The sequence below is a fragment of the Myotis daubentonii genome, chromosome 3 (assembly GCF_963259705.1).
Source record: "Myotis daubentonii chromosome 3, mMyoDau2.1, whole genome shotgun sequence".
Lineage (NCBI taxonomy): Eukaryota > Metazoa > Chordata > Mammalia > Chiroptera > Vespertilionidae > Myotis > Myotis daubentonii.
Window position 1 is genome coordinate 7,643,554 of NC_081842.1, and position 22,857 is coordinate 7,666,410.

The 22,857-nt window shown below is 45.3% G+C and overlaps 1 protein-coding gene across 4 annotated transcripts; it reads right to left on the bottom strand.

Moving 5' to 3' along the window:
- Positions 1–216: 216 nt before the first annotated feature.
- U2AF1 (U2 small nuclear RNA auxiliary factor 1) lies at positions 217–21,732 on the bottom strand. 4 transcript variants are annotated; one of them, XM_059686567.1, is made up of 9 exons: positions 21,574–21,731; positions 17,967–18,054; positions 14,167–14,233; positions 10,916–10,965; positions 10,656–10,754; positions 9,819–9,952; positions 9,642–9,734; positions 8,103–8,267; positions 217–7,925 (listed from the first exon to the last, which is right to left on the bottom strand). In XM_059686567.1, the coding sequence occupies exons 1-8, from the start codon at positions 21,615–21,617 to the stop codon at positions 8,120–8,122; spliced, it is 723 nt and encodes a 240-aa protein (XP_059542550.1). In that variant the 5' UTR covers positions 21,618–21,731; the 3' UTR covers positions 217–7,925; positions 8,103–8,119. The 4 variants fall into 4 exon arrangements, with proteins under 4 accessions (XP_059542550.1, XP_059542552.1, XP_059542549.1 ...); XM_059686569.1 differs by lacking the exons at positions 217–7,925; positions 14,167–14,233 and adding an exon at positions 15,059–15,125 and having other exon boundaries at positions 7,981–8,267; positions 21,574–21,732; XM_059686566.1 differs by lacking the exon at positions 217–7,925 and having other exon boundaries at positions 7,981–8,267.
- Positions 21,733–22,857: the final 1,125 nt, after the last annotated feature.

Sequence of the window (22,857 nt, forward strand, 5' to 3'; positions counted from 1 at the left end):
AACCAAGGTACATGCCCTTGACCGGAATCGAACCCGGGACCCTTGAGTCCTCAGGCTGATGCTCTATCCACTGAGCCAAACCGATTAGGGCAACAAGCTCACTTCTTATTCTCATGGTGTCCGTCTTCATAATGTAGGCAGTATTTTCCATTTCTCTTTCCTGATTTATGACCTTTAAAACAGTATCTATGTTACACAATAAAATTAAATCCAATGTTTGTTTAAATATCTTTTTATTTGTAACAGTTTTTATTGAGACAATTCACATAGCATACAATTCACCCATTGGAGTGCACAATCCAGCCCTGGCCAGTGTGGCTCAGCTGGTTGAGCATCATCCCATGCACCAAAAGTTCACAAGTTTGATTCCTGGTCAGGGCATATGCCTGGTTTGCAAACTTGCAGGAGGCAAGCGATTGACGTTTTTCTCACATCTATGTTTCTCTCTAAAATCATTAAAAAATATTTTTTAAAAGGGTACAATTCAATTGCTTTTAGTACATTCACAAAGTCAATTTTAGAATGTGTTTATCACCATAGAAACTTCACGCCCCCTAGCCATCAGTCCCCACATCAATGCTTCCACATTCCCTAGCCCTAGACCACCACTAATCCACTTCCTGTCTCTCTAGATTTGCCTGTTCTACACATCCTACATAGTAAAAGCCCAGCGACCGAATGGCAGTACAATCAGAATGACCCCACTGACGACCAGCGGGCAGAAGCTCAACGCAGGAGCTACCCTCTGGTGGTCAGTGTGCTCCCACAGTGGGAGTGCCGCTTGGCTGACCGGAATGAGTGGCTGCTCTCCACAGTGGGAGCAGCCACTCAGAGGGCGGGTCCACAGCCGCTCAGCTGACCAGGATGAGAGGTGCTCCCAAAGCAGTCCAATTCCCGCATGCTATGCCCCACCAGTGCACAAATCCCATGCACTGGGCCTCATTTTATATAAGGGAATCATATCATGCATGGTCCTTTGTGACTGGCTTCCTTCACTTGGCATGTTTTCAGGTCCATCCATGTAGTAACGTTTGCCTCTCTTTTTTTTTTCAATATATATATATTTTTATTGATTTTTTACAGAGAGGAAGGGAGAGGGATAGAGAGTTAGAAACATTGATGAGAGAGAAACATTGATCAGCTGCCTCCTGCATGCCCCCTACTGGGGATGTGCCCACAGCCAAGGTACATGCCCTTGACTGGAATTGAACCTGGGACCCTTGAGTCCGCAGGTCAACGCTCTATCCACTGAGCCAAACCGGTTAGGGCATGTTTGCTTCTTTTTATCCTACATAATAAAAGGTGAATATGCAAATAGAACAGCAGAACCAAACAACCGGTCGCTATGACATGCGCTGACCACCAGGAAGCACATGCAGAGAATGGTGGACGTTGGCCGTGGCGGAATGGTGGAGCAGGTGAGCAGGGGCGCCAGACCAAGGCAGGGCATTGGTTGCTGTCATGGAGTGAGCCTCTGGTGGTTACTGAAAATTCTTTGCTCTTGCACACTGTGGTCCCACCCGGCGCTTGCACCTGCTGCTGGCACCAGAGCCACCGCTCACACCCGCAGTTGGTGCCGGAGCCGCCACTCGCACCTGCTGCTGGTGCCCAGCACCAGTCCTGATTGCTTGGTGCCATCAGCGGGTGAGAGCAAGGCTGACACCGTCAGCACATGTGAGTGGCAGCGGGAGCAGGGCTGCTGGCAGACAGAGAACCGGGGCCACAGAGGGAGGGGCTGTGCAGGGGCAGGGAGGATGGACTGAGATCCACTTCTGTGCCTACCACAGCCTCTCAGCCCACAGGACCTTTCAAGGTGCACGAATTCGTGCACTGGGCCCCTAGTTGTCAAATAAAATGTCGCTGTGTGAAATACATTTTATTTATCCACTCATCAGTTGGTGAACATTTATGTTGTTTCCACCTTTTGGCTGTTATGGCTAACGTTGCTGTGAACGAACACTCATGCACATTTTTGTGTGGACATACGTTTTCCTTTCTCTTGGGTCCATGCCTAGGAATAGAACTGCTTGGCCACATGGTGATTGTTTGACTTGGTGAGCAGCTGCCAGACTTTCCACAGCAGCTGCACCATTTACATTCCCTCCCTCCAGGAATGCAGGGGAGCCCGGGCTGTCCGCAGGCTCGCCTACACTTGCTCTCACTGGTTGTTTGGCTCACAGCCACCCCGTGGGTGTGCAGTAGGACCTAATTGTGGTTTTGATTGCATTTGTGTGATGGCAAGTTCTGTTAAGTGTTTTTAATGTACTTGTCTGTCCAGTGTGTATCTTCTTTGGAGAAATGTAGATTCAGATCCTTTGCCCATTTTTAAATTGGGTGGTCTTTTTGTTGTTGAGTTGGAGGCGTCTTTTAATATATTTTTTATTGATTTTTTTTTTTTTTTGAGAGGGAGATAGAAACATCGATGAGAGAGAAACATCATTGATCGGCTGCCTTCTGTATGCCCTGCACAGGGGATTGAGCCCACAACCCAGGCATGTGGCCTAACTGGAACTCGAACCGGTGGCCTCTTGGTTGGAGGAGTCCTTTATATATTCTGGACACTAGACACATCAGACATAGGATTTGAAAGTATTTTCTCCCTTTTTGTGGGGTGTCCTTTCACTTTCTTGTGTCTTTGATGTAAAAAGCTTTCAATTTTGATGAACTTCCATTTATTTGTTTCTTTTGTTGCTTGTGCTTTTGAGATCAGATCTAAGAAACCATTGCCAAATCCAAGGTCATCAAGATTTACCCCCAATGATTTCTTAAATAAGTCTTATTTCTTATATTTGGGCTTTTGATCCATTTTGAATCACTGCAGTGTAGATGCTGTGAGGTAAGAATCCCACTTCATTCTTCTGTGTGTAGATAGCCAGCTGTTCCAGCACCGACTGCTTGAAGACACTTTCTTTCCCCATGGACTGGTTTGGCACCCTTGTCAAAAATCAATGACCATTGATGTAAAAACTTCTTTTTGGATCCTCAAGTCTATTCCATGAATCTACATGCCTGTCTTGTGCCAGTGACACCGTGTTTTTATTACTTTAATGTTGCACTGAGTTTTGAAATCAGGAAGTGAAGTCTTCCAACTTTTTTTTAAAAATGTATTTTTATTGATTTCAGGGAGGGAGAGAAAGCAAAACATCAATGATGAGAATCATTTATCGGCTGCCTCCTGCACACCCCCTACTGGGGATCGAGCCCGCAACTCGGGCATATGCCCTTGCCTGGAATCGAACTTGGGACCCTTCAGTCCACAAGCTGACACTCTATCCACTGAGCCAAACCAGCCAAGCAGGTCTACTTTACTTTTCCAACGGTTTTGTCACTTTCAGAATACAAGTTTTGTACTCAGTAACTTTTTACATCCTCTGTCAACTATTCACTTTGTAAGACAGGACTATTAGGGTGGCTACTTATTCCTCTGCTGTCCTCTCCACCACCTGTACCTGCCTTCAGTTACTAATACTGTTCCCACAAACTAACCATTACTGAGCTCTCACTAGGCACGTGCCAGGCACTGTTCTGGAAGCTGTACCTGTATTAACTAGTGGAGTCTCATAACAATCAAAGGAGTGGGTGCTATTTGATCACCACTTTGCAGGGCAGGACAACGAGGCACAGAGGCCAGTCTGCAGCCAGTGAAGAGCGGAGCCAGGACTTAGACCTGGGATTCGACTCCTGCCCTGCCTCTCCCACTGAGCTTCTCACCACTCCTGCAATGGCCATCAGCCCAATCCTGGGATATATTAGGTTGAACCACATGAAATGAACTTTTGTGATCCACAAAAAAAAAAAAAAATGGTAAGTTCATGTGACCCAACTTGTTAAAAAAAAAAAAAGACCTGAGATCTGAAGCAGGTGCCTGAATATTTGTTGCCAGATTCAGATGGGGGTTTTCTCAGGTTCTGCTGTCAGGTCTGAACATCTCCCCAAGGACACACAGGCTGTGGGGGAGACAAGTGCACCTGGATGGTGTGGCATCTTCTGAGCAAAAGACTGCAGACTGTCCTGAGATGGGGGCCCAGGGGGTGGGCGTGAGAGCTCTTGTGCTCCCTCTAATAGTAAGTCCTACGAGGGAGAAAGGGAAGGTCCCCTCCCTAAGAGCCATGCTACCCCATCTCCCCGTCATCCAGCCAGACAAAACCCACCAGGCGCAGGCACCGAGCGAGTGACCTCACACTGGCTGACAGATCTCTGGGCAGGGACCTCTCCCGATGGCTACGTGGACGTCAGTGGCTGTTTTTCAGGCCTGTCCTGCCACTCCTGCCACAGGTGCACGGGAAGGCAGCCACATGGTTGGCCGCAGGAGGGGGAACAAGGCCTTGGGCTGTAGACAGGGACCGTGTTCTGTCTCAGAAGCTCGACCTAGAAGTTGTGTTTTCCCAAGCCCAGCAGTTTAGATGGCTGGTTCTGTTCTCATTTGGTCTCCTGCCCAGCTGCTGGGGAGCCACCCTGGCCAGGGAGACTGAGCCCTTGGGTTAATTACTGCAGGGTTCTCAGCTGTTCAAAACCTTCTTGGGTGGAAGCCAGAAGTCATGGAACCAGGAGCCAGAGGAGCAGGGGGTGAGGGGACAGCCTTGACAAGGGTTGGTGCCCTCCCAGCCCACCCTGGCTTCCATCCAGTGGGCTGAGAGGACCCCAGGGAACACAGGTGGGGAGGGGCCTTCCGTTCAGTCCAAGAGGAAGCACCTACCCAGAGGCGCTCACCCCTCCTCGCCAGGTGTGCAGCGTCTGCTGGGCGGGTGATGAGGCTCCGACACTAACCTGCCCCTATGTCCTGGCTGCAGGACCCTGGTTTGTTCACAAGGTGCCCAACTCTGGGGACTTGCTCTCTTCTCTCCCCTCCCGTCTGATACAAGGGGGCCATCCTGGTGGCCGTGTTGCTCTGCAGACCTAGGCTGTCCTTCAGGTGGGTTGTCCCAAGGTCAAACCATGAATGGAGATGACATTACATATTTTTTGGACCTTAAAATCCAAATTCATGTTCTCCAATCAGCTTTATCGATAATAAAGTTTATAAAGGGAAAAAAATCCATGGAGGTTAACGCCTTTGGGGGCAGCCTTGAGCCCTCTCTCCTGAAACAGGCCCCAGAAAGCTCTGTCCACATGGGCAAGATGCATAAGTTGGACCGGCTTATGTTCAAGGACACACATTCATCCAACTCACCACTGAGAGGGGGCAAGCCACAGTCTGGGATAAATACACATCAACAGAAGACTCCTCTCCAGACTACGTACAGAACTCCTAGAAATAAGAAAAAGACAACCCACTCACTCAATGAGGGGAAGAAAAATGGGCAGACTTGAAGAGGGTTCATCGACATACAAATGGCCAGAACAAGGTGCCCAACCTCATTGTTCATCTAAAACCCGAGTGACCGGCCTCCTACTCCAGGACTGAAAAGGCAAAACTGAAACCTGAGCCTTTCTGATCAGAGGCTCCGTCCCAGGAGGGCTGCCATCTCCACAGCACACCCTCACCCTGTCCCAGCCTATCCTGAGCTTTGCAGCCCCCGCTCGTTCTGGCCGTGGAATTTGCCTTGTTCCCTCCGCCATCCAGGAGGGCCTCTTCCTTCTTCCTCCTGTTTTTCCCGAGTAGTCAGTTATGCCAGCACCACGCATTAACCATTCTCTTCTTCTCTAACCACACTGCTACACCTCAAGCTGCAAACTGCAAGTTAGCTGTGTCCAACAACATAACTGAATGTCACGAACAAGCTGAGCGAAAGAAAGACAAAATAATATAAATCCATCTACATAGAAATTCAAACACAGGCAAGACTGTTCAGCGAAGTCTATGTAGCTCTTAATAAAATAAAAATGAAACCAAATTACAAATGCTGACTGGTTTCCTGCAGCAAAGGGCTTCCTGGCCTGACGGCCGGTCTGGGTTCTGGCAGCACTCACCAGGATGTTTGCCTCTGAACTCTTCCTTAAACCAGACTTAAGTGTCAAGTATGGCTGACCCATGAAGGTGGTTGCTGTGTGGGCCTTTGTTTTCTCCAATGAATACTGTATTTACTTTCATGACCTAACACCTCTGTAGGCCACACTTCTCACATGCATCTCAGCTATTCTAAACCTGTACTCATCTTTTCCAATTTTCACCCAGCACCCCCAATCCTTCTCCCCTTTGGCAACCGCCAGTTTGTCCTATGTATCTTTGGTTGTTTGTTTATTTATGTTTTGTTTTTAGATTCCACAATATTCCATTGTATATATGTATCACATCTGCTTTATCCATTCATCTATAGACACCTAGGTTGTTTTCATTTCTTGGCTATTGTAAATAATGCTGCAATGAACTTGGGTGCACCCATCTTTTCAAGTTAGTGTTTTCGTTTTCTTTGGACAAACAGTCATACATGAGTTATTGCTGCATCATGTGGTCTTTATATTTTTAAAATTTTTGAGGAATCTAGTTTTACAATTCCACAAGAATTCTATTTTCTCCGCACTGCCATCACATCATTTTTTGGTGCTAGCCATTCTGACCAGTGTGAAGGGGACACCTTGTGTAGACACTTCTAATAACATAATCAATCCATCTTTGTGATTGCTGAAACTACTTCACTGCATTTCATGCTGCCTGCACTGGGACAGCGCGATCGGCTGTTCCCTATTTCTCAAAAGGCCATGTGGATTAGCTGAGCTAGCGAGCCCAATCCCCTGAGGCCTTTCCTTCCTTTGTTCCCTGTCTGCTACAAGGCCCTCTGCCTGTGGGGGGTTGGCAGGGGAGCTCAACCTCCACGGCCCAGTTCATCTGGCCACTTCCAAAGACTTCAGATCTGAGCCCACATCCTGGATGGACCCCAGCCTTCTTCCCAAGTTGCTTGTCCAGACCTAAGAATTCACAGTGGGCCTGGTCTTCTGAACACCTCTCCTACGTAAGCGTCCACATCTCAAGGGGAGAGGCCTTGTTTACTTTTGTCCTGAAATGCCAGCTGGACTCTGCGAAGTGCTGACGAGGCATTCACCCATCTTGCTCACTTGGGGCACGCAGAAAAGCAGGTCTGCACTGCAGGCTTCTGAGTCCACGTGAATCCAGTCGTTTAACAACATAGCAGTCAGCTGTGACATGACAGGTGACCCCTCACTAGCTCCTGGGCTGCACCAGCACGTTCCTGTTTTATGCACACCCATGTTTTAGGAGTGCACGGTGGCTCTCAAAGCAACACTAGACAATTCAATGGAGAGAGATAACGCTGACTGCACTGGGTCCCAAGATTAGCTTCCCTATCAACGCCAGTGGACTCTACAGAGAATGACGTCTAAACATTTACTTACTAAGTAGTAAGTAAAGGGGCCTCACAGGCTTTCCTCACCTCTACTCAGCCTCGGAAGAGAAATTCTGGGCTACTGGTTAATATGTACATAACTAGAAACAGATCTGGCCTTTTCCCATGTGAATTTTACTTCAACTGGTGTTTTGTTTTAGAACCTAAATTTAAAATAGGGTTTCAACTCTGGCTCCAGGTGTGGCTCAGTTGGTTGAGCATCATCCTATGCACCAAAAGGTCGCCAGTTTGATGCCAGGTCAGAGCACATGCCCAGATTGTGGGTTCAATACCCCATCAAGTGGGTATAGGAAGCAACTCACATCAGGTATCTCTCTTGTTCCCTCTCCCTTCCTCTCTCTAAAATCAATAAACAGCCCAGCTGGTGTAGCTCAATGGTTGAGGGTTGACCCATGAGACAGGAGGTCACAGTCAGATTCCTGGTCAGGGCACATGCCTGGAATGCAGGCTTGATACCCAGTAGGAGGTGTGCAGATGGCTGATCAATGATTCTCTCTCTTTGATATTTCTATTCCTCTCTGAAATCAATAAAAACATTAAAAAAAAGAAAAAGTATGGTTTCATTTCTACCCAAAGTGATTGATGTAGATTAATCTTCACTTCAAGGGCTGATGATGTGCAGGTCTGTAAAGGAAGAGAGATTTAAAGTGGAGTTTCCACAAGAAAAAAGTTACAAGAATACTGTATCACTACAAATTTTATTCAGAAACCCATCTTTGTTTTTTTTAAATTGTTTTTTAAAAAAATTCCCATTATGAACTGGTTTGGTCAATCAACTACAACACTTTCTAGCAGACATACGGTAAAAATGGCCTGGCTCAGAATCGCCCAGATCTCTCACGATCTCTTGACCGCCTCCTGTCACGCTCCCGTCCCCCACCGCCTCCGCCACCACCTCCGCCACCGCCACGACCACGGTCTCTAGACCGAGAGCGACGCTCCCGGGACCGGGACCTCGATCGATGCCTGAAACAAAGGAAAAGAAACAAAACCTTGGCATCAAAATGAAAACATGCAACATAAAACCACAGCGACTAACACTTTCAAGTACTGTATCCCACAGAATCGAAGATGTCAATAAAAAAAGAAAAATGCTGTCAATTTAACTGCAAACTGCAACTATAATATGAGCCCTAATTTCAGATAATAATGTGTCTGGGGGAAAAGGGCATCTCAGAATTGAGAGGTACGGTGGCCATCAAGCTGATTTCTGGATGGGAGGGCAGGGTTCTTTCTCTTCTATGTTTGTTTTTGTTGATAATAGGACAGAATCACAATGTCAGCATTTCCTATCGTATGTTAGGTGAAAATCCCTCTGGGGTCAGAACTCAATCTTCATAGGAAAAGTGACCATTATACCCTCTGACATCGGGGTTCTCTCTGTTTTATGACATGACCGTTTGCATTTAAATACAAGGACCAGACAGATACGACTGCTAGACTGCCAGTGGTCCACAGGGGAATGCCAAGAAACCTACCAAACCCACCAAAACCAAGACATCCCAAAGGAGACATGCAGTATGTGAAGGAAGTGATGACTTTCGACGAAAGAATAGAACACTGCACGCAGGAACTCATTTTCATCAATCCCACTAGCCATTTCCTTGGTTAGTTGCTGAGGTTCGATCTCTCCTTAAGCAGTAAAATATGCGCACAGAATATTCTTCAAAGAGCGCATTTTAATATAGAGTACATTTTTGTAATTTAAAATATGTACTACATGCCCGGCTGGTGTGGTTCAGTGGTTGAGCAACAACCTATGAACCAGGAGATCACAGTTCGATTCCCAGCCAGGGCATATGCCTGGGTTGCGGGCTCAATCACCAGTGTGGGGCGTGCAGGAGGCAGCCCATGATTCTCTATCAGTGATGTTTCTATCTCTCCCTCTCTCTTACTCTCTGAAATCAATAAAAATATATTTTAAAAAATTGTTCTACATTCTAAGCAGTGCCATTTATTTATCCATCCATCCTCACCTAAGGATATTTTTTTCATTGATTTTTAGAGAGTAGAAGGGAGAGGGAGAGACAGAGCGAAGCACCAATGTGAGAAACATCGACTGGATGCCTCCTGCATGCCCCTGACCAGGGCTCAGAACCTGCAACTAAGGTACTTGCCCTTGACCAGAATCGAACCCAGGACCCTTTGGACCATAAGCCAACACTCTACCCACTGAGCCAAATCGGCTGGGGCCTAAGCAGTTCCATTTTAAACAGAGATGACATTCAGGCCAAACTTTACTTAAAAACTAATAAGTAAAAATAATATATATATATTTGGGACCCCCCCCCCAACATACACGCAAAGGCAGCGACATAATGGACACACTGAAACACTCACTTCTTGCGCCGGCGCCCATACAGCTCCCGCCGCAGCTCTCTGGAAATGGGCTTCAGATGCATGAAGTTGCAGAAGCCGCCTCGTGTACACTCTCTGGAGGGGAGAACCAGATGAACATGACACCACATAACCACGTCCTTCCTCTACCTCCCTAGCGGGCAGGCTGTCCATACCTACCCCATTTCATATTGGCGGCAACAGGCTTCCCGGAAGTCGGTCACGGGGGAAAGCTCAGCGTGGATGGGCTGCCCGTTGAACCAGCGGTTGTTCAAATCAATCACAGCTTTCTCCGCATCTTCTTCACGGCGAAACTGAAAAGACAACAAAAATGCTTGCCGCCACTTTAATAACACATTTTCCATCATTGATCCAAATACATGCCGTGCGCTTATGCAGATAAAGTAATTAAGGTGGAATAATGTAGTGCAATTAAAATCAGACAACCCTCAATTTACAATTAGACTATTTAACCTTGCGATGGTCCAAAATCATGCCAAATACGTTACCTTGATTTTCCAATTCAATTGGTTAAAAGAGCAAATGTAATGATTTGTGAAGGCAATAAACATCATTAAAAAAAGAAGGCCTGGCCTGTGTTGCTCAGTGGTTGAGCACTGACCCATGAACCAAGAGGTCACCAGTTCTGTTGATTCCCAGTCAGGACACATGCCCAGGTTTCGGGCTCAATCCCTAGTGGGGGGGCGTGGTGTGCAGGGGGCAGCCAATTGATGTTTCTCCCTGTCCCTCTCTAAAGTCAATAATAAAAAAAAGAAACCATATAAACCGACTTCTCCCCAGTTCAAACAGCCTCTAACCAACAGGTATGAAGGTGCCCGACCTGAAAGGATGATGCAGGACCCTGGCAGTCTGCCCTCCTCCCTACACCCACAGGCCGGCTCCAGCACGTGCACAAGTTCAAGAGCAAGGAGCATTCGGGCAAGGTTAAAAGCTAAAACAATAAGGTGAGCATTCCTTATCCTTCCCCCAAACTCCCACCTGTCACCTTCCACGTACCTTCACATACACGTTTCCAACGAGGTGATCTCCAAGGTTATCACAGACATTCATCTCCTCCACCTCACCGTACTTCTCCTCCATTTCTGTGAAAACCTCCTGGAAGAGAAACGGTGGTTTAGGAGCATGATCGCGTGAAAGATAAAAGACTAATTGAACACAATGAATCTTTTAGTATTTTTATTAGTAGAGACAGATTTTAATTCCCCCCAAACAGATAAAGGTGAATAGGTCTATCAGTCTCCAATAGTCAATCTCACCTCAAAAAACTCATCATAGTGTTCCTGCATCTCGACATCGCTCACAGCACCTGCAAACAACAGAAATCTTGCCGGTTAGCACAGGGGCTGTGACCAATTAAAACTTGTGCATAAATCAACCTGCTACAGTGACACACATTAGATTATCTAAAGAGAGAACCCGACAGAAGTGCGTTCTACTGGAGCACTGACGAGACTGCATCACAAGGTCAAGTGTTAAAATCTTAAAGTGTGGGGAGACTTTTAAATGCCCTATGACAGTCTCCATTCTGGCTATTAAAACCACACAAGTTTTAATCAGCATCAAAGGATCACATTTTCAGAAAGTATCTTAAGGAAAAAGTTGCTCAAAAAAATTTTTAATGAAAAAATTTTAAAATTTAAAAAAGAGGCCAATTAATACTCTGCCCCCCCACCCCCCCAATTAGGTTACAATGAAAGCTGAATCAGGGTGAGTGATTAAAAGCTTACGCTCCTGACTCGTTTCTTTCAGTGGTTATCAGCCACACAGATGCTATAAAATTATTTCTGATGCGATTAAAACCCAAATGACCATAAATACTCAGTAGGACAGTTACCAAGTTCCATTACAGTATTTTGAATGCCCCTTGAGTAAATGGAAAATTACAATACTTTGTTGAAGAAAGCATTCTTATTTTCTATTTTCCTCATTTACTTTTTCATAACCTACATGCACTAAATGAAATCATGCACATTCTGTGGGTGGATTTTACACATTTCCATTCTATCTCCATTATCACCTCTTTTATCAAATTTTAAAGTTCTCCTAACCTAAATCTGATAAGTCACCAAGCTGGTGTGTCAATAAACTGATATTCCAACAGTTGGCCCAGGGAGCCCAGGGAGCCCAGGGAGCCCAGAGGCTGTTAGGCTGGGCCAGGGTCCTGGACAAGTGGCCTCCCCTGGGAAACCCACTGAGGGACCTGAGCTGTGGCGCAGGGCTCTCTACCCAGACTGCTGTCTTTTAGCCGCTTCCTACATGACTTGAAAACCTTTTTATCTTTGATGGTAAGAACTTAAATCTTTCGATTCTGAAAGTGATTTAATTTTACTTGCTAACACTTAGCCTCCCTGCATTTTGGTTGTTTTGAGTTTATGGAATCCAGCTCAGTTTAGAACCCACACTTTCTGAGCACAGGCAACTACTACTACTCTTGATGGCCCATCCCAGTGGGAGGCAAACAGAGACAAGTTCCAAACGGAGGAGCCATTCCAAAGGGCAGGCAGTGCTTAAACTCACTCCTTCCCCACATCAAGAAAAGCAAGAACAGAGGGAAAGCCTCTACACCCTCAGCTTGAGGAGCACTGACAATCCAGTTGGGTGGCGGCTCTCGTACCAGCTGATCATGACCGTCCTGTTCTGTTCTTTATAACATGGAGTGTTATATTTCCATAACTTCTAGAAAACTATTTAAAAGTGCTTGAATGTGGGCATATTTTATCTTTTATAAATTTTTGAGTCAATCAAAATGACTTGAAAGGCAGAGATGAGTGATTAAAACCTAATAAACTAAAACATAATTTACATGACTCAATCTATTTTAAGTAATACAACCTGAAAAATACCGAATTTTTGTACAGAAACATTCTTAAACTGGGATTCATTATTAAGTGTAACCAAAGCACAGAAAACTTATCTTTCTACAGATGAATGGATATGGTCAAAAGAACCATTAGTATTAGGAAAACTGATGAACCCAGCTGACTGACATTTACTGAAAGGGTCTGATGCCAAATATTTCAGGCTTATCAACTTAAATTGATTTTTTTTTAAAACTGCAGAATCAGAATCTCATTTAATTTATACAATCTAGAACTGGAATATTTGATATAGCTAAACTTTTATTTTGTAGCATACACAGAACAAGAGCCCTGTGAATCACAGATAAAGACACCAAGAAAACTAACACAACATTCTTTTGCCAATAAAGAACCCGCAGTCCCCAAGTAAACAAGTAGGGCAAAGAACTGTGAATTGTTGTTACTCTGTTATCTACTTGTCACTCATTTAATTTTAAGTTAAGTCGATATATAAACATTTCCCTCCATCTAATTGATCTTCTTAAGAAAGAGAACAAAACAAAAACCAGGTATTTTAAACCATTGGCTACTAATCAATCCTGCCACCCTCAGATATGGGAAAAGACTTCTCTACTGTCAGGTCAGTATTAGCAACTCAAAACATTTAGTGTCTGGGAAGAAAAACTTGACAAGACAGCCCCACCCCGCAGACATGGGAGCTCCTGTGTGTGCAGGTATATAACTGGGAGACCTCCAGCGTGGGGCAAGGAAGCGTGGGTGGTGGCTGCTGGGACCATCCCACCCAGTGCAGGCCACCCATAAGCTGACGGCTCTGGGCCAAGGCTGCACTGGAGTTAGGTCTGTGCTACCAGGTTACCTTTGCTAGCGTCTTCTATTAATGTTCACAGCTTTCAAACAAACTGAGGCTTGGACCCCTTGATTTTAATAGGAGGCCAATTTACCCCCAGGTGACTACACTGATCTGCAGCTCAACAATTCTAAAAATCTGTTTTAGTTTTTGAATTTTCCAATGATTCTAATATATATCCTGTTCTTGACAACGTTCAAAACTTAAACTAGTGTCTACTGAGTGCCCAGTTTAGATCCATTTCCCCACCAAGTACCCCACGTTTTCCAAATGCAGTGAACTACCTCCTGAAGCTGGAGATACCTACATAAAGTATTCCGGTTAAAGACTGAGTGAGCACAGGGCTGATGCTGAGGAAACTGAGGGGTCACTGCAACTTGGGACCCTTGCTTGGGAAACATTCCCAGAACAATGCTCTCAGTTAGAGCATGCGCTCCAAAATAGAGTTTAAGGGGGAAAAGTCAAATAAGAAATAAAAATCTGAAAAGTAATTTCAGAACAATTTTTTTAGGTGAGAGAAACTTTCAAAAACTGTTGCTCTCAGAGGGATGAACACAACTCCACACTTAACTCCACGGAAATTCTCCCCTGGGATGAGAGCCAAGGTAAAGGAGAGAGCGGCAGCTCCAAGCTATCGTAAAGGGTGCCCTTCACAGCCATCTTTTTGCTCTTTAAGTAAGTGGGCAGCAGTTCAAATCTCTGACAGAGGTTTCCATGGGGTCAGGGTCAGTGGGACAAAAGCTCTTGACTCTTCTAGTGGAAGCAGCAGACCAGGTGGAGTGGACGCTGAGCTCTGACACGTAAGCCCAGGGAACCAGGGAAGGAACTTGTATGAACTTACAGCGCAAACCGTCAGCAGACTGGGAAGAGTTTTGAGGGTTACGGTAAATGTTCAAGAGGGCAATGGTCTGAAATACAAAACGCAACAACTTTATATTATGGAAAATTAAATGTAAACACTTAACCGGCTTCCTGTGGCGATCGCTTCAGTCAAGACTCAGTGCTGAAAAAAAGCAAGTTATTTCTTTCGATGGAGAAATGTTTTCGTAGCTGATGGCGGTCTCGGAGCACCCTAGCACTGCAATGCAGAGATCTCATGATATGCCAGTATTGTATTTCTGTTCACAGAGCGTAAACATTCTCCATTTCAAAGTTCCAAGCCAGGTAAGAGGGCAAATAACTCGGCAGGCTACTACCAAAACATTCTTAGAAAAACTTTTAATGGACAACTGGGAAAGAAAAAGTGTCCATATGAACCAATGACACAATTACTATGTTAGAGAAATACAATAATTACATATCATGAAATCTCCATTTCCTAGAAGAAAAATCATAGTTGAAATAAACCCACACTTATTGGGCAACTTACCTTATTGATTCCTAAATATTCCTAAAATTATTAGTTTTACAGAAAGAACTTAATAAATGCCCGGGTTCAGTCATTGTAAAGACCAATGATGGCTGATAATGTTAAAATGTCACATGGACAGATCCCTTCTTGTTAACAAATGTCAATCAAGGGAAGAGACCTGGTCAGCGACCTCCCCTAGGACAGCCTCCTGAACGCAGCCAAGTATCAAGTTCTTGCTGTATACGCCAAGGACTTCCATCACCTTGTCCTGTTTGCAACAGCTCTATGTCAGCAGCTCAGAAGCCAACATTATGTGTCTCAATTAAGAGTGGGCTCTTTAACACCATTGTTTTAAAAAAATTTCTCCAACTGTGGGACTTACAGTGTGAGCCGTCAGCCGTCTGTGCACTGTTTTGGGGATTACGATAGATGTTTTGAATCAAGATGGTCTGCGGGGAAAAAAAAATAAAAAGGGGAATTCTACTGGCTGCTGTGCATATATTAGACAATTGCAAAGAGACAACTTGTTTGCAAATGGCTCAACGCTTGTATGTTTGTTTCCCGCAAGTCACACAATTGTCTTCTGAAGACGACACCCAAACCATCATATTATGAAAACAGAGTTTGAGCAGTGACTTAGGTCAAGTCAGCCAGCAACCAAGAAAAAATAATTGTTACTTTGAGTAGTCCCACATTTTAAAAATGTTTTAATGCAAGATAAATAACAGGACATTAGCATTTTCCTACACTTCACGTTAGCAGACAAGATGTTGAAAAATTTACATTATAATCATATTCCCCATACAAAATCCTTTTAAAAAAACAAATGCATAACCCAACTGTATGCAGTCCATCCAGCTCTCTGGTCTCGTAGGAAACAGGCACACCAAATGGTTTCCTAACTGTCCCGGATACCTATCAGATTTACATTTTCTTGGTAGGATCTCTGTTTACATAATACAATAGCTTAAAACATTTGCTCTTTTCCGATCCTTCTTAAGGGAATAAAATCCTTTTTAGCCCTTCTGCTTTAAACTGGATCAGGCAGACTTGAAACCTTACATTGTACCGTTCTTCTTAAAATCAAGTTTTCTGAAAAAACAAACCATGTTTAAGTTAGTAGACTAATATATTACATGAATCTTAATGTCCACATCACTGTAAGAAGCGTAAAAAGAAACCCACATTGAATTATGCTAGATATTTACAAGCTGAACCAATAAAACACGATTTAGAAAAATAAATGCTCACTTTCAACATATGTCCAAAGCAGTTTTGTAAGTGGTTTTACAGAATGAGCCAGTTCCATTTCCAGGTATGTTTAAAGGGGAGGGATTGTGTAAACACTCCCAGTCAAAGGCCTGTTGCTGGGAAACCCACTTGCAAGAACTGCCAGCAGCAGGCAGCACACCTGTGACATGCAGACCCTCCACTCAGGACCTGGCACCTTCCCCCAGCCATGGAGCACTGCCCAAGACAACCTATCCCAGGCCTCAGATGTTTCCCAAAGCCAACTTCATATTTTCAACTGGAATTACCAGAGCATGACAATAATGGAAAGCTATACTGAGCCCAATTATTCAACAGGAAAATTAACGTTAAGTTTCACTGAGGTAACCTGGCAGTGGCTGTTTAGGAAGAACTGCCATTTAAAAGGGGCAATGCAGTTCCACTAAGATTAGGGGTGGTTAAGATTTACCTAAAATCAACCAACCAAATCAAAATACGACACTCAAGTTAACAAATACAGCTGACCCCATCAAACTTTAATGGAACCATTGCCTTGTTTTGATCCAAAGTGCTCAAATTAACTTGACATTAACATACTGAGGTAATCAACTGTGGGGAAGCACTGGACTTGGTTGGAAAGTTTATAAGGAAAAATCCCCAAAAGGTCGGGGCCTCCAGGGAGAGATGGCCAACAAGTCCCACGCTTCCGCACAATCAATGATTCAGAAAGAAAAGAAGCCAGGTGTCTCTTGGTAGCTTAAAGAAAACTGTAACCGGGGACAATTTCTTTCTCAACCCAACACTTGGTACATTTGTAAGTAGCCCTCCAAAATAAAATACTCAGGGGATACTTAAAGTGCTTGGTTATTGCTCAATCTATGGCCACTGGCTTAGTGGCAAAATTCAATTATAAATTAAAGCACTTAAAAAAATTAGAACAGAAAATTTAAAGCAAATTCTCCAATATTCTGAAACTTGAGACATGTTCAAAGCTATTAAGATAGATTTTTATTATACTAACCACTTGGTAATCAGGAATGACGAGGAGAGGGAAGCCATCACACCCCTCTTCTAAAAGCAAGTTAAAGTGTGGGGTGTCCTATGGGCTTAAATTAGAAAATACTAATGTCTCTTTCTTATACCAATTGAACAGAAAGATGTGAGCTCAAAGTAGAGTCTAGCAGTTTCCAGAGGTAGATACAATAGTTACCCAATAGTAATAAAATCAAAAAATAGAAGTTGCATGTTCAGACTTCATGGGCAGTCAGAAGGAGATCAACAAATTTTTCAAATTCCAAACATTCTGGTAAACACGGGCATAAGTTTCTGTTAGTATTAGAGGTGCATTCATTCTCCCTTTAATACATCAGTGATCACTTACAGGGTACATAGTCTTGCCTTTTCTTCAGTTAACCAAAATTATCAAAAATCTAAATTTTTAAAATTAAACCAAATCATAGCCAACCTAAACCCAAAATAACAGGCATCTCTCAATTAACTGAATAAAACTGGCCACAAAACACTGAACTGAATGCCCATCTTCTAGTGTTAAATTTCATTTTTAATGTTTCTATGTCATGATGCAACTTGCTATTGCCTTGACTAAGGGTCTAAGAAAGGGAACACACCAGGCCTGGAGAACCGAGGGCATGCAGTCACCCCAGCCTCTCCTGTAAGGTGGCTGCCTAGGGAGAGCAAAGAACAGAAAGCCCGCTTTGCATCTCCCGTGCCTGGAAGAGGCTCAGTCAATGCTGTTGGCTGCAGGGAGGGTGGTAGGGCAAGGGCCTGTCCTAGCCAACACGCACATACTAAAACCTTCTTTTAAACAGGTTTCTCTAGTGATAAAAACAGGGGATGATGCTCTCAGACCTTCCACTGGGTTTGTTCCATGTTCCATTGAAACAAACGAACATGCTCACTTATGAACATAAATAGAAAATAAAACAACTAGAGAAATAAAGGTCCCCTTTATACATGGAAATTATTAACTGGCTTTGTAAAGTACGCAAGTTTTGATAATTTACGTGAAAACAGAAAAAAAAAAGAAAAAATAAACAAACCTGGCTAAAGGTTGGTTTATTGTGCAACCGAGAGCATCTGTCTCCATGACGACATGCTCCAATTTTGAAATAAAATGAACAGTTGACTCTGTAATGAAAAATAAGAGCAGATTATTTTGCTGGGAAGACATCAAACAGATGGAACTACGTCATCAACATGAGACATGCTATCAAATGACTTCCCCAAAATATAGGCACATTATTTTTGATTGGTAGCAGGTACCCTTCCCCCTTCCTGGCAATATTTTAGGACTAGTTTCAATCTGCTCCTCTGTAAACTCCTTCAATGAAGAACTCTCAGACCCAATTCCTCCTTATTCAAATCCCCTCCCCTTTCAACCTGTTTTCATGTAAATGAAATATTAGTCTAAAACTAAATTTAACTTAAAATGTATCTGGTTCTTTAGTTTTCCACAATGAAATGACTTCGCTTGAGGACACCAACACAGTGTAATGAGGTGAAGGTCCAGATCTGCTCCTAGCTGCCTGGGCTTGGGCAATCACCCCACCTTTCAGGGTTTCATTTGAAAAAATGAGGAAAATGCCAACCTGGCACTGTTCCAAGCATCAGCTGTAAGGTAGGTGTGCACCACACACAACAATCATTTATTTATTTATTTTTAATATATTTTATTGATTTTTTACAGACAGGAAGGGAGAGAGATAGAGAGTTAGAAACATCACTGAGAGAGAAACATCGATCAGCTGCCTCCTGCACATCTCCTACTGGGGATGTGCCCGCAACCCAGGCACATGCCCTCGACCGGAATCGAACCTGGGACCCTTCAGTCCGCAGGCCGACGCTCCATCCACTGAGCCAAACCGGCTCCGGCAACACAACGCTCATTTAAATGCAATCATTATTTAAATAAACCAACCAAGCCGGCTGGTGTGGCTCAGTGGTTGAGCACTGACCTATGAACCAGAAGGTCATGGTTCGATTCCCAGTCAAAGTACATACCGGGTTTAAGGCTCCATCCCTAGTAGGGGGAATGCAGGAGGCAGCTGACCAATGATGTTTCTAACTCTCTCCCCCTTTCTGAAATCAATAAAAATATATTAAAAAAACAACAACAACAAAAAAAACAAAAAACAAAGTCCAAGGTCTCTCACCCATGATACCAGACCAACAGGAAATTTCCAAAAACAGGTCTGAAGTAAATAATTCTTCTGGTTTCCATGTACTGAAAACAAGCTATTGGGGAACTCAACCTGTACTTCTGTCCCTATGGCAAATTTCTCCCTTAATATTAATCAAATGTTGGATGACCCAGATCAAATTAAAACTAGCAATCCAGCCAGCATGATAGCAATGCCAGGTGGCTTAGCAGATCTGTGATGAACTATGAAATCTGAGTAGACGAGTCCCATTCAAATTCTCACTTGCTCTGCTGGTGAGGTTCAGTGGTTGAGCGGATGCTCCACCCATGAACCCAGAGGTCACTGGTTCCAGTGCCAGTCAGGGCACATGACTGGGTTTCGGGCTCTATCCCCACTAGAGGGTGTGCAGGAGGCAGCCAATCAATGATCCTCTCTCATCGATGTTTCTATTTCTCCCTCCCTTCCTCTCTCTAAAATCAATAAAAGCATATTTTTTTTTAAAAAAGTGCCATATATTTAGACAGCCAATCAAGAGTTAAGATAAAAGGACCTCAATGAAATCTGATAGACTATGAAACTGATTAGCCAGGGATTTACTATTAGGTAGCAATCAACTTGGAAAAGTGTGAACTTACCAGGGGAGGAAAATGATTACATTACTATACATATTTGCAAACTTAAGTCTTACTTTAGATTTTCTAACTTGAATACATAACATTTTATCTTCAGAAAGTCACCTGAAAATGAAGAGCTTATTTTTAAGTAAATCTCAGAATGGGCAAAACCCCTGCCTGAACAATTACTACCCAACCATTCAACAATTAATCCTTGTCCCTTAACTTCCAGAGATGGCTTTCATTTGATGATACCCAGTTAAAACAAAACCTCCCAAGTCTCTCTGAAACGAGAATATGACTAATCTAAATAATTAAATTTCTTGAATTAAAGCCATGGCTTTTACAAAACAGCTTGGATAGGTGGTTATTGGAATAAACCCCTAAAGTAAGTTTTCAAGAGTGACAGTGAAGACACCAAATGATAGAAAAAAAAAAATTGCCTGACCCAGAAGTCATGGGCCACACTGATACAAGCTAAAGAATGAAATTAACGCCGAAACCGGTTTGGCTCAGTGGATAGAGCGTCGGCCTGCGGACTGAAGTGTCCCAGGTTCGATTCCAGTCAGGGGCATGTGCCTGGGTTGTGGGCACAACCCCAGTGGGAGATGTGCAGGAGGCAGCTGATCGATGTTTCTCTTCCATCGATGTTTCTAGCTATCTATCTCTCTCCCTTCCTCTCTGTAAAAAATCAATAAAATATATTTAAAAAAAAAAGAATGAAATTAATGGTGCACGTTCTTAGCATGCACTCAGAGAAGCCTCTTTTTCCAGCAGAACTGGCCTATTCAATCAAGATCCTATTTAAAGGCAAGTCCCCCACGATGCTCTTCTTTGAGCTCAAAGCATTCAGGGTGCACCCCTCTCCCAATGCATTTAAGACATTTTGATGCATTTTACTTTAATGAGCCTTTATATGCACGCACCCCTCCCTTTATCCATCTTTGAGTCTCCAGAGATTGCCTTTGGGTTGACACCCAAGTGACTATGACTGTTATTTTGTCTCGCAAATTTTGGTAGGAAAAAATATAACTAATCCCACAAGAAATTCTATCATGTGTAAAAAGACATTATACAAGATGTATCCTGGAAAACAGGAACAATTCAAATAGTGTTTGGAAAAGTGGCATTAAAACATGTACGACAAACTTAGGGGTTGACCCTTAAAAACATACATTCACAGAAGCCTATTTAACCCTGAAAAATCCCAAATAATAACTACTTATTCGAAGGGTACATTAATCCAGACAGTCTTTAGTTTTCAAAGAATTATCCCCTAAATGTCTGAAGACATTTACGTTAGTCTAAATTTCAATACGTGCAAACGTGGCAAAGTCAGAATTAAATTTTTCACTTTTAACCTAACAATTGATTAGGGAAGCAGGCAACCTTAAAAACGAGGAAAAGGACCCACCTTTTCCCTTATAATATTGGAATTCAGTCTTCAAGTATTTAAAGACCTCAACAATTACCTTACGTTATCTGAGGATAAATAAACACGGGCGAGATGTGCACCACAGCTTGCCCAACACCCTAGAGATTAAAGTTGGGGGGATTGTCTAACGTCGGCTTCAGCACAACTCGAGGCGGCTGCCGAGGGCCACGGGGATCCGGGTGCCCCACGGGCCGGTACACCGCGGGCCGCGGAGGAGAGCCGCGCGGGAAAGGTCGCGCCGCCCGGGCGGAAGCCCGCTGCCCGCCCGGGGGCCCATCGCCGGCCTGCCCGCCCGCCCGCCCGAGCGCCCACGAGGCGGCGGCAGCGCGCGGCTCCCGAGGCCGGAAAGACCGACGCGCCCCTCCCCCCCGCCCGGGCCTTCCGCCGCCGTCCGCAGCCCGCCGCCGCGCCCGCCCGCCTCCCCGGCCCGGAGCCCCGAAAGGCGGCTCTCACTCACTTGTCCTTCTCGGTGCCGAAGATGGAGGCCAAATACTCCGCCATTTCCCACCGGCAGCCGCCGAAAGCGCTGCCGACGCCTCCGACACTGCCCGACGCCTGCGGGAGACGTCACCCTGACGCGACGACGCTAGCCCCGCCCCGCCCCGCCCGTATGTCGGCGCTGCCCAATCGGGTGAAACGCTGCCTGCGTGTGGGCGGGGCTTGGAGCTCGCGAGAGGGACTGTCTTCCCGGCCCCGGCATGCCCAGCGCCTGCGGCGCCCCCAGTCAGCGGGTTGCGGTCCCGCGCCCACTCCGACCCCGGCCCCGGCCCGGGCCCCGGCATGCCCAGCGCGCAAACCGCGGCCTGGAGGGGAAGGCGATGGGCGAGGCTTCTCCACGCAGTCGCGCGGGGCTGAGTCCGCGGAGCTCGGAGAGGTGCAGGCGCGCCTCCCTCCCCGCACCTCCCCGGGGAACCCGCACTGCCTTTGGAACCTTTCCTCGGTGAAGACCCCTCCTCCAGTGCCCTCGGAAGCGGGGAGTGGAGTAGGGGCGCCCCCGGCCGTCCCCCGGTCTCGGGAGGAGCGCCGCGTGGGGCCTCGGCCTTGTCAGGGCTCCGGTTCCTAAGCGGGGCCCACCCGGGTGACCGGGATCATCCTGTTTTAAGGTGGTCTGAACGGTCTCTTCCTGGCAGTGCTAAGCTTAGTGTCTGATTGAACACGGGGAGGGAGGAGAATCCTGGGGGACGTCCTTAGAGTCCTGCTTGGGTTTGAGAGGAGCCAGACCAGAGGGGAGATGGCGGTGAGAGGAGGAGCGGTGGTGGTGAGACACGAGGGGGCCGGATTTGGGGCCGGATGGCAGGTGTAGTGCTCAGGGTCCTGGGGGCCAGGCTACAGAGAGGATCACCCCTACTGATTGCAGGCCGGTGTCCCCCGAATTCATGTGGGAGCCCTGACGCCCAGCACCTCCGCCGGTGACTAGTTGGAGGTGATTGGTTGGAATGAGGCCGATCGGGCGTGTCCTTTTGGGAAGACGAGGGTAGGGCTGTGTGACACAGGGTCCTAACCTACGGAGACCTCCGCAGACCCACCCTGCAGACACTCTGACCGCGCACTCGCGGGCTCCAGCGCTGCGAGGGAATGCATTTCTGTTTAAAAGGGGTTTTAAAATCGTGGGGGCTAAAAAAAAATATTAATACTTTCCCTCCCACAGTTTAACTTCTAGACTGGGCTAATTAATCAGATGGACAGAGAGATTAGCAGGAGAAAGTCAAAGTTTAATGCACATTCCCACGGGGAATTCTCC

What these genes read in the sequence shown, in the direction of transcription:
- U2AF1 (XM_059686567.1), bottom strand. Translation starts at nt 21,617, where the DNA reads ATGGCGGAGTATTTGGCCTCCATCTTCGGCACCGAGAAGGACAA. An exon ending in ATAAACCAACCTTTAGCCAG is followed by an intron (nt 14,234 to 17,966) that starts GTTTGTTTATTT and finishes TTTGTATTTCAG; the next exon opens with ACCATTGCCCTCTTGAACAT. An exon ending in TATGGGCGCCGGCGCAAGAA is followed by an intron (nt 8,268 to 9,641) that starts GTGAGTGTTTCA and finishes CCTTTGTTTCAG; the next exon opens with GCATCGATCGAGGTCCCGGT.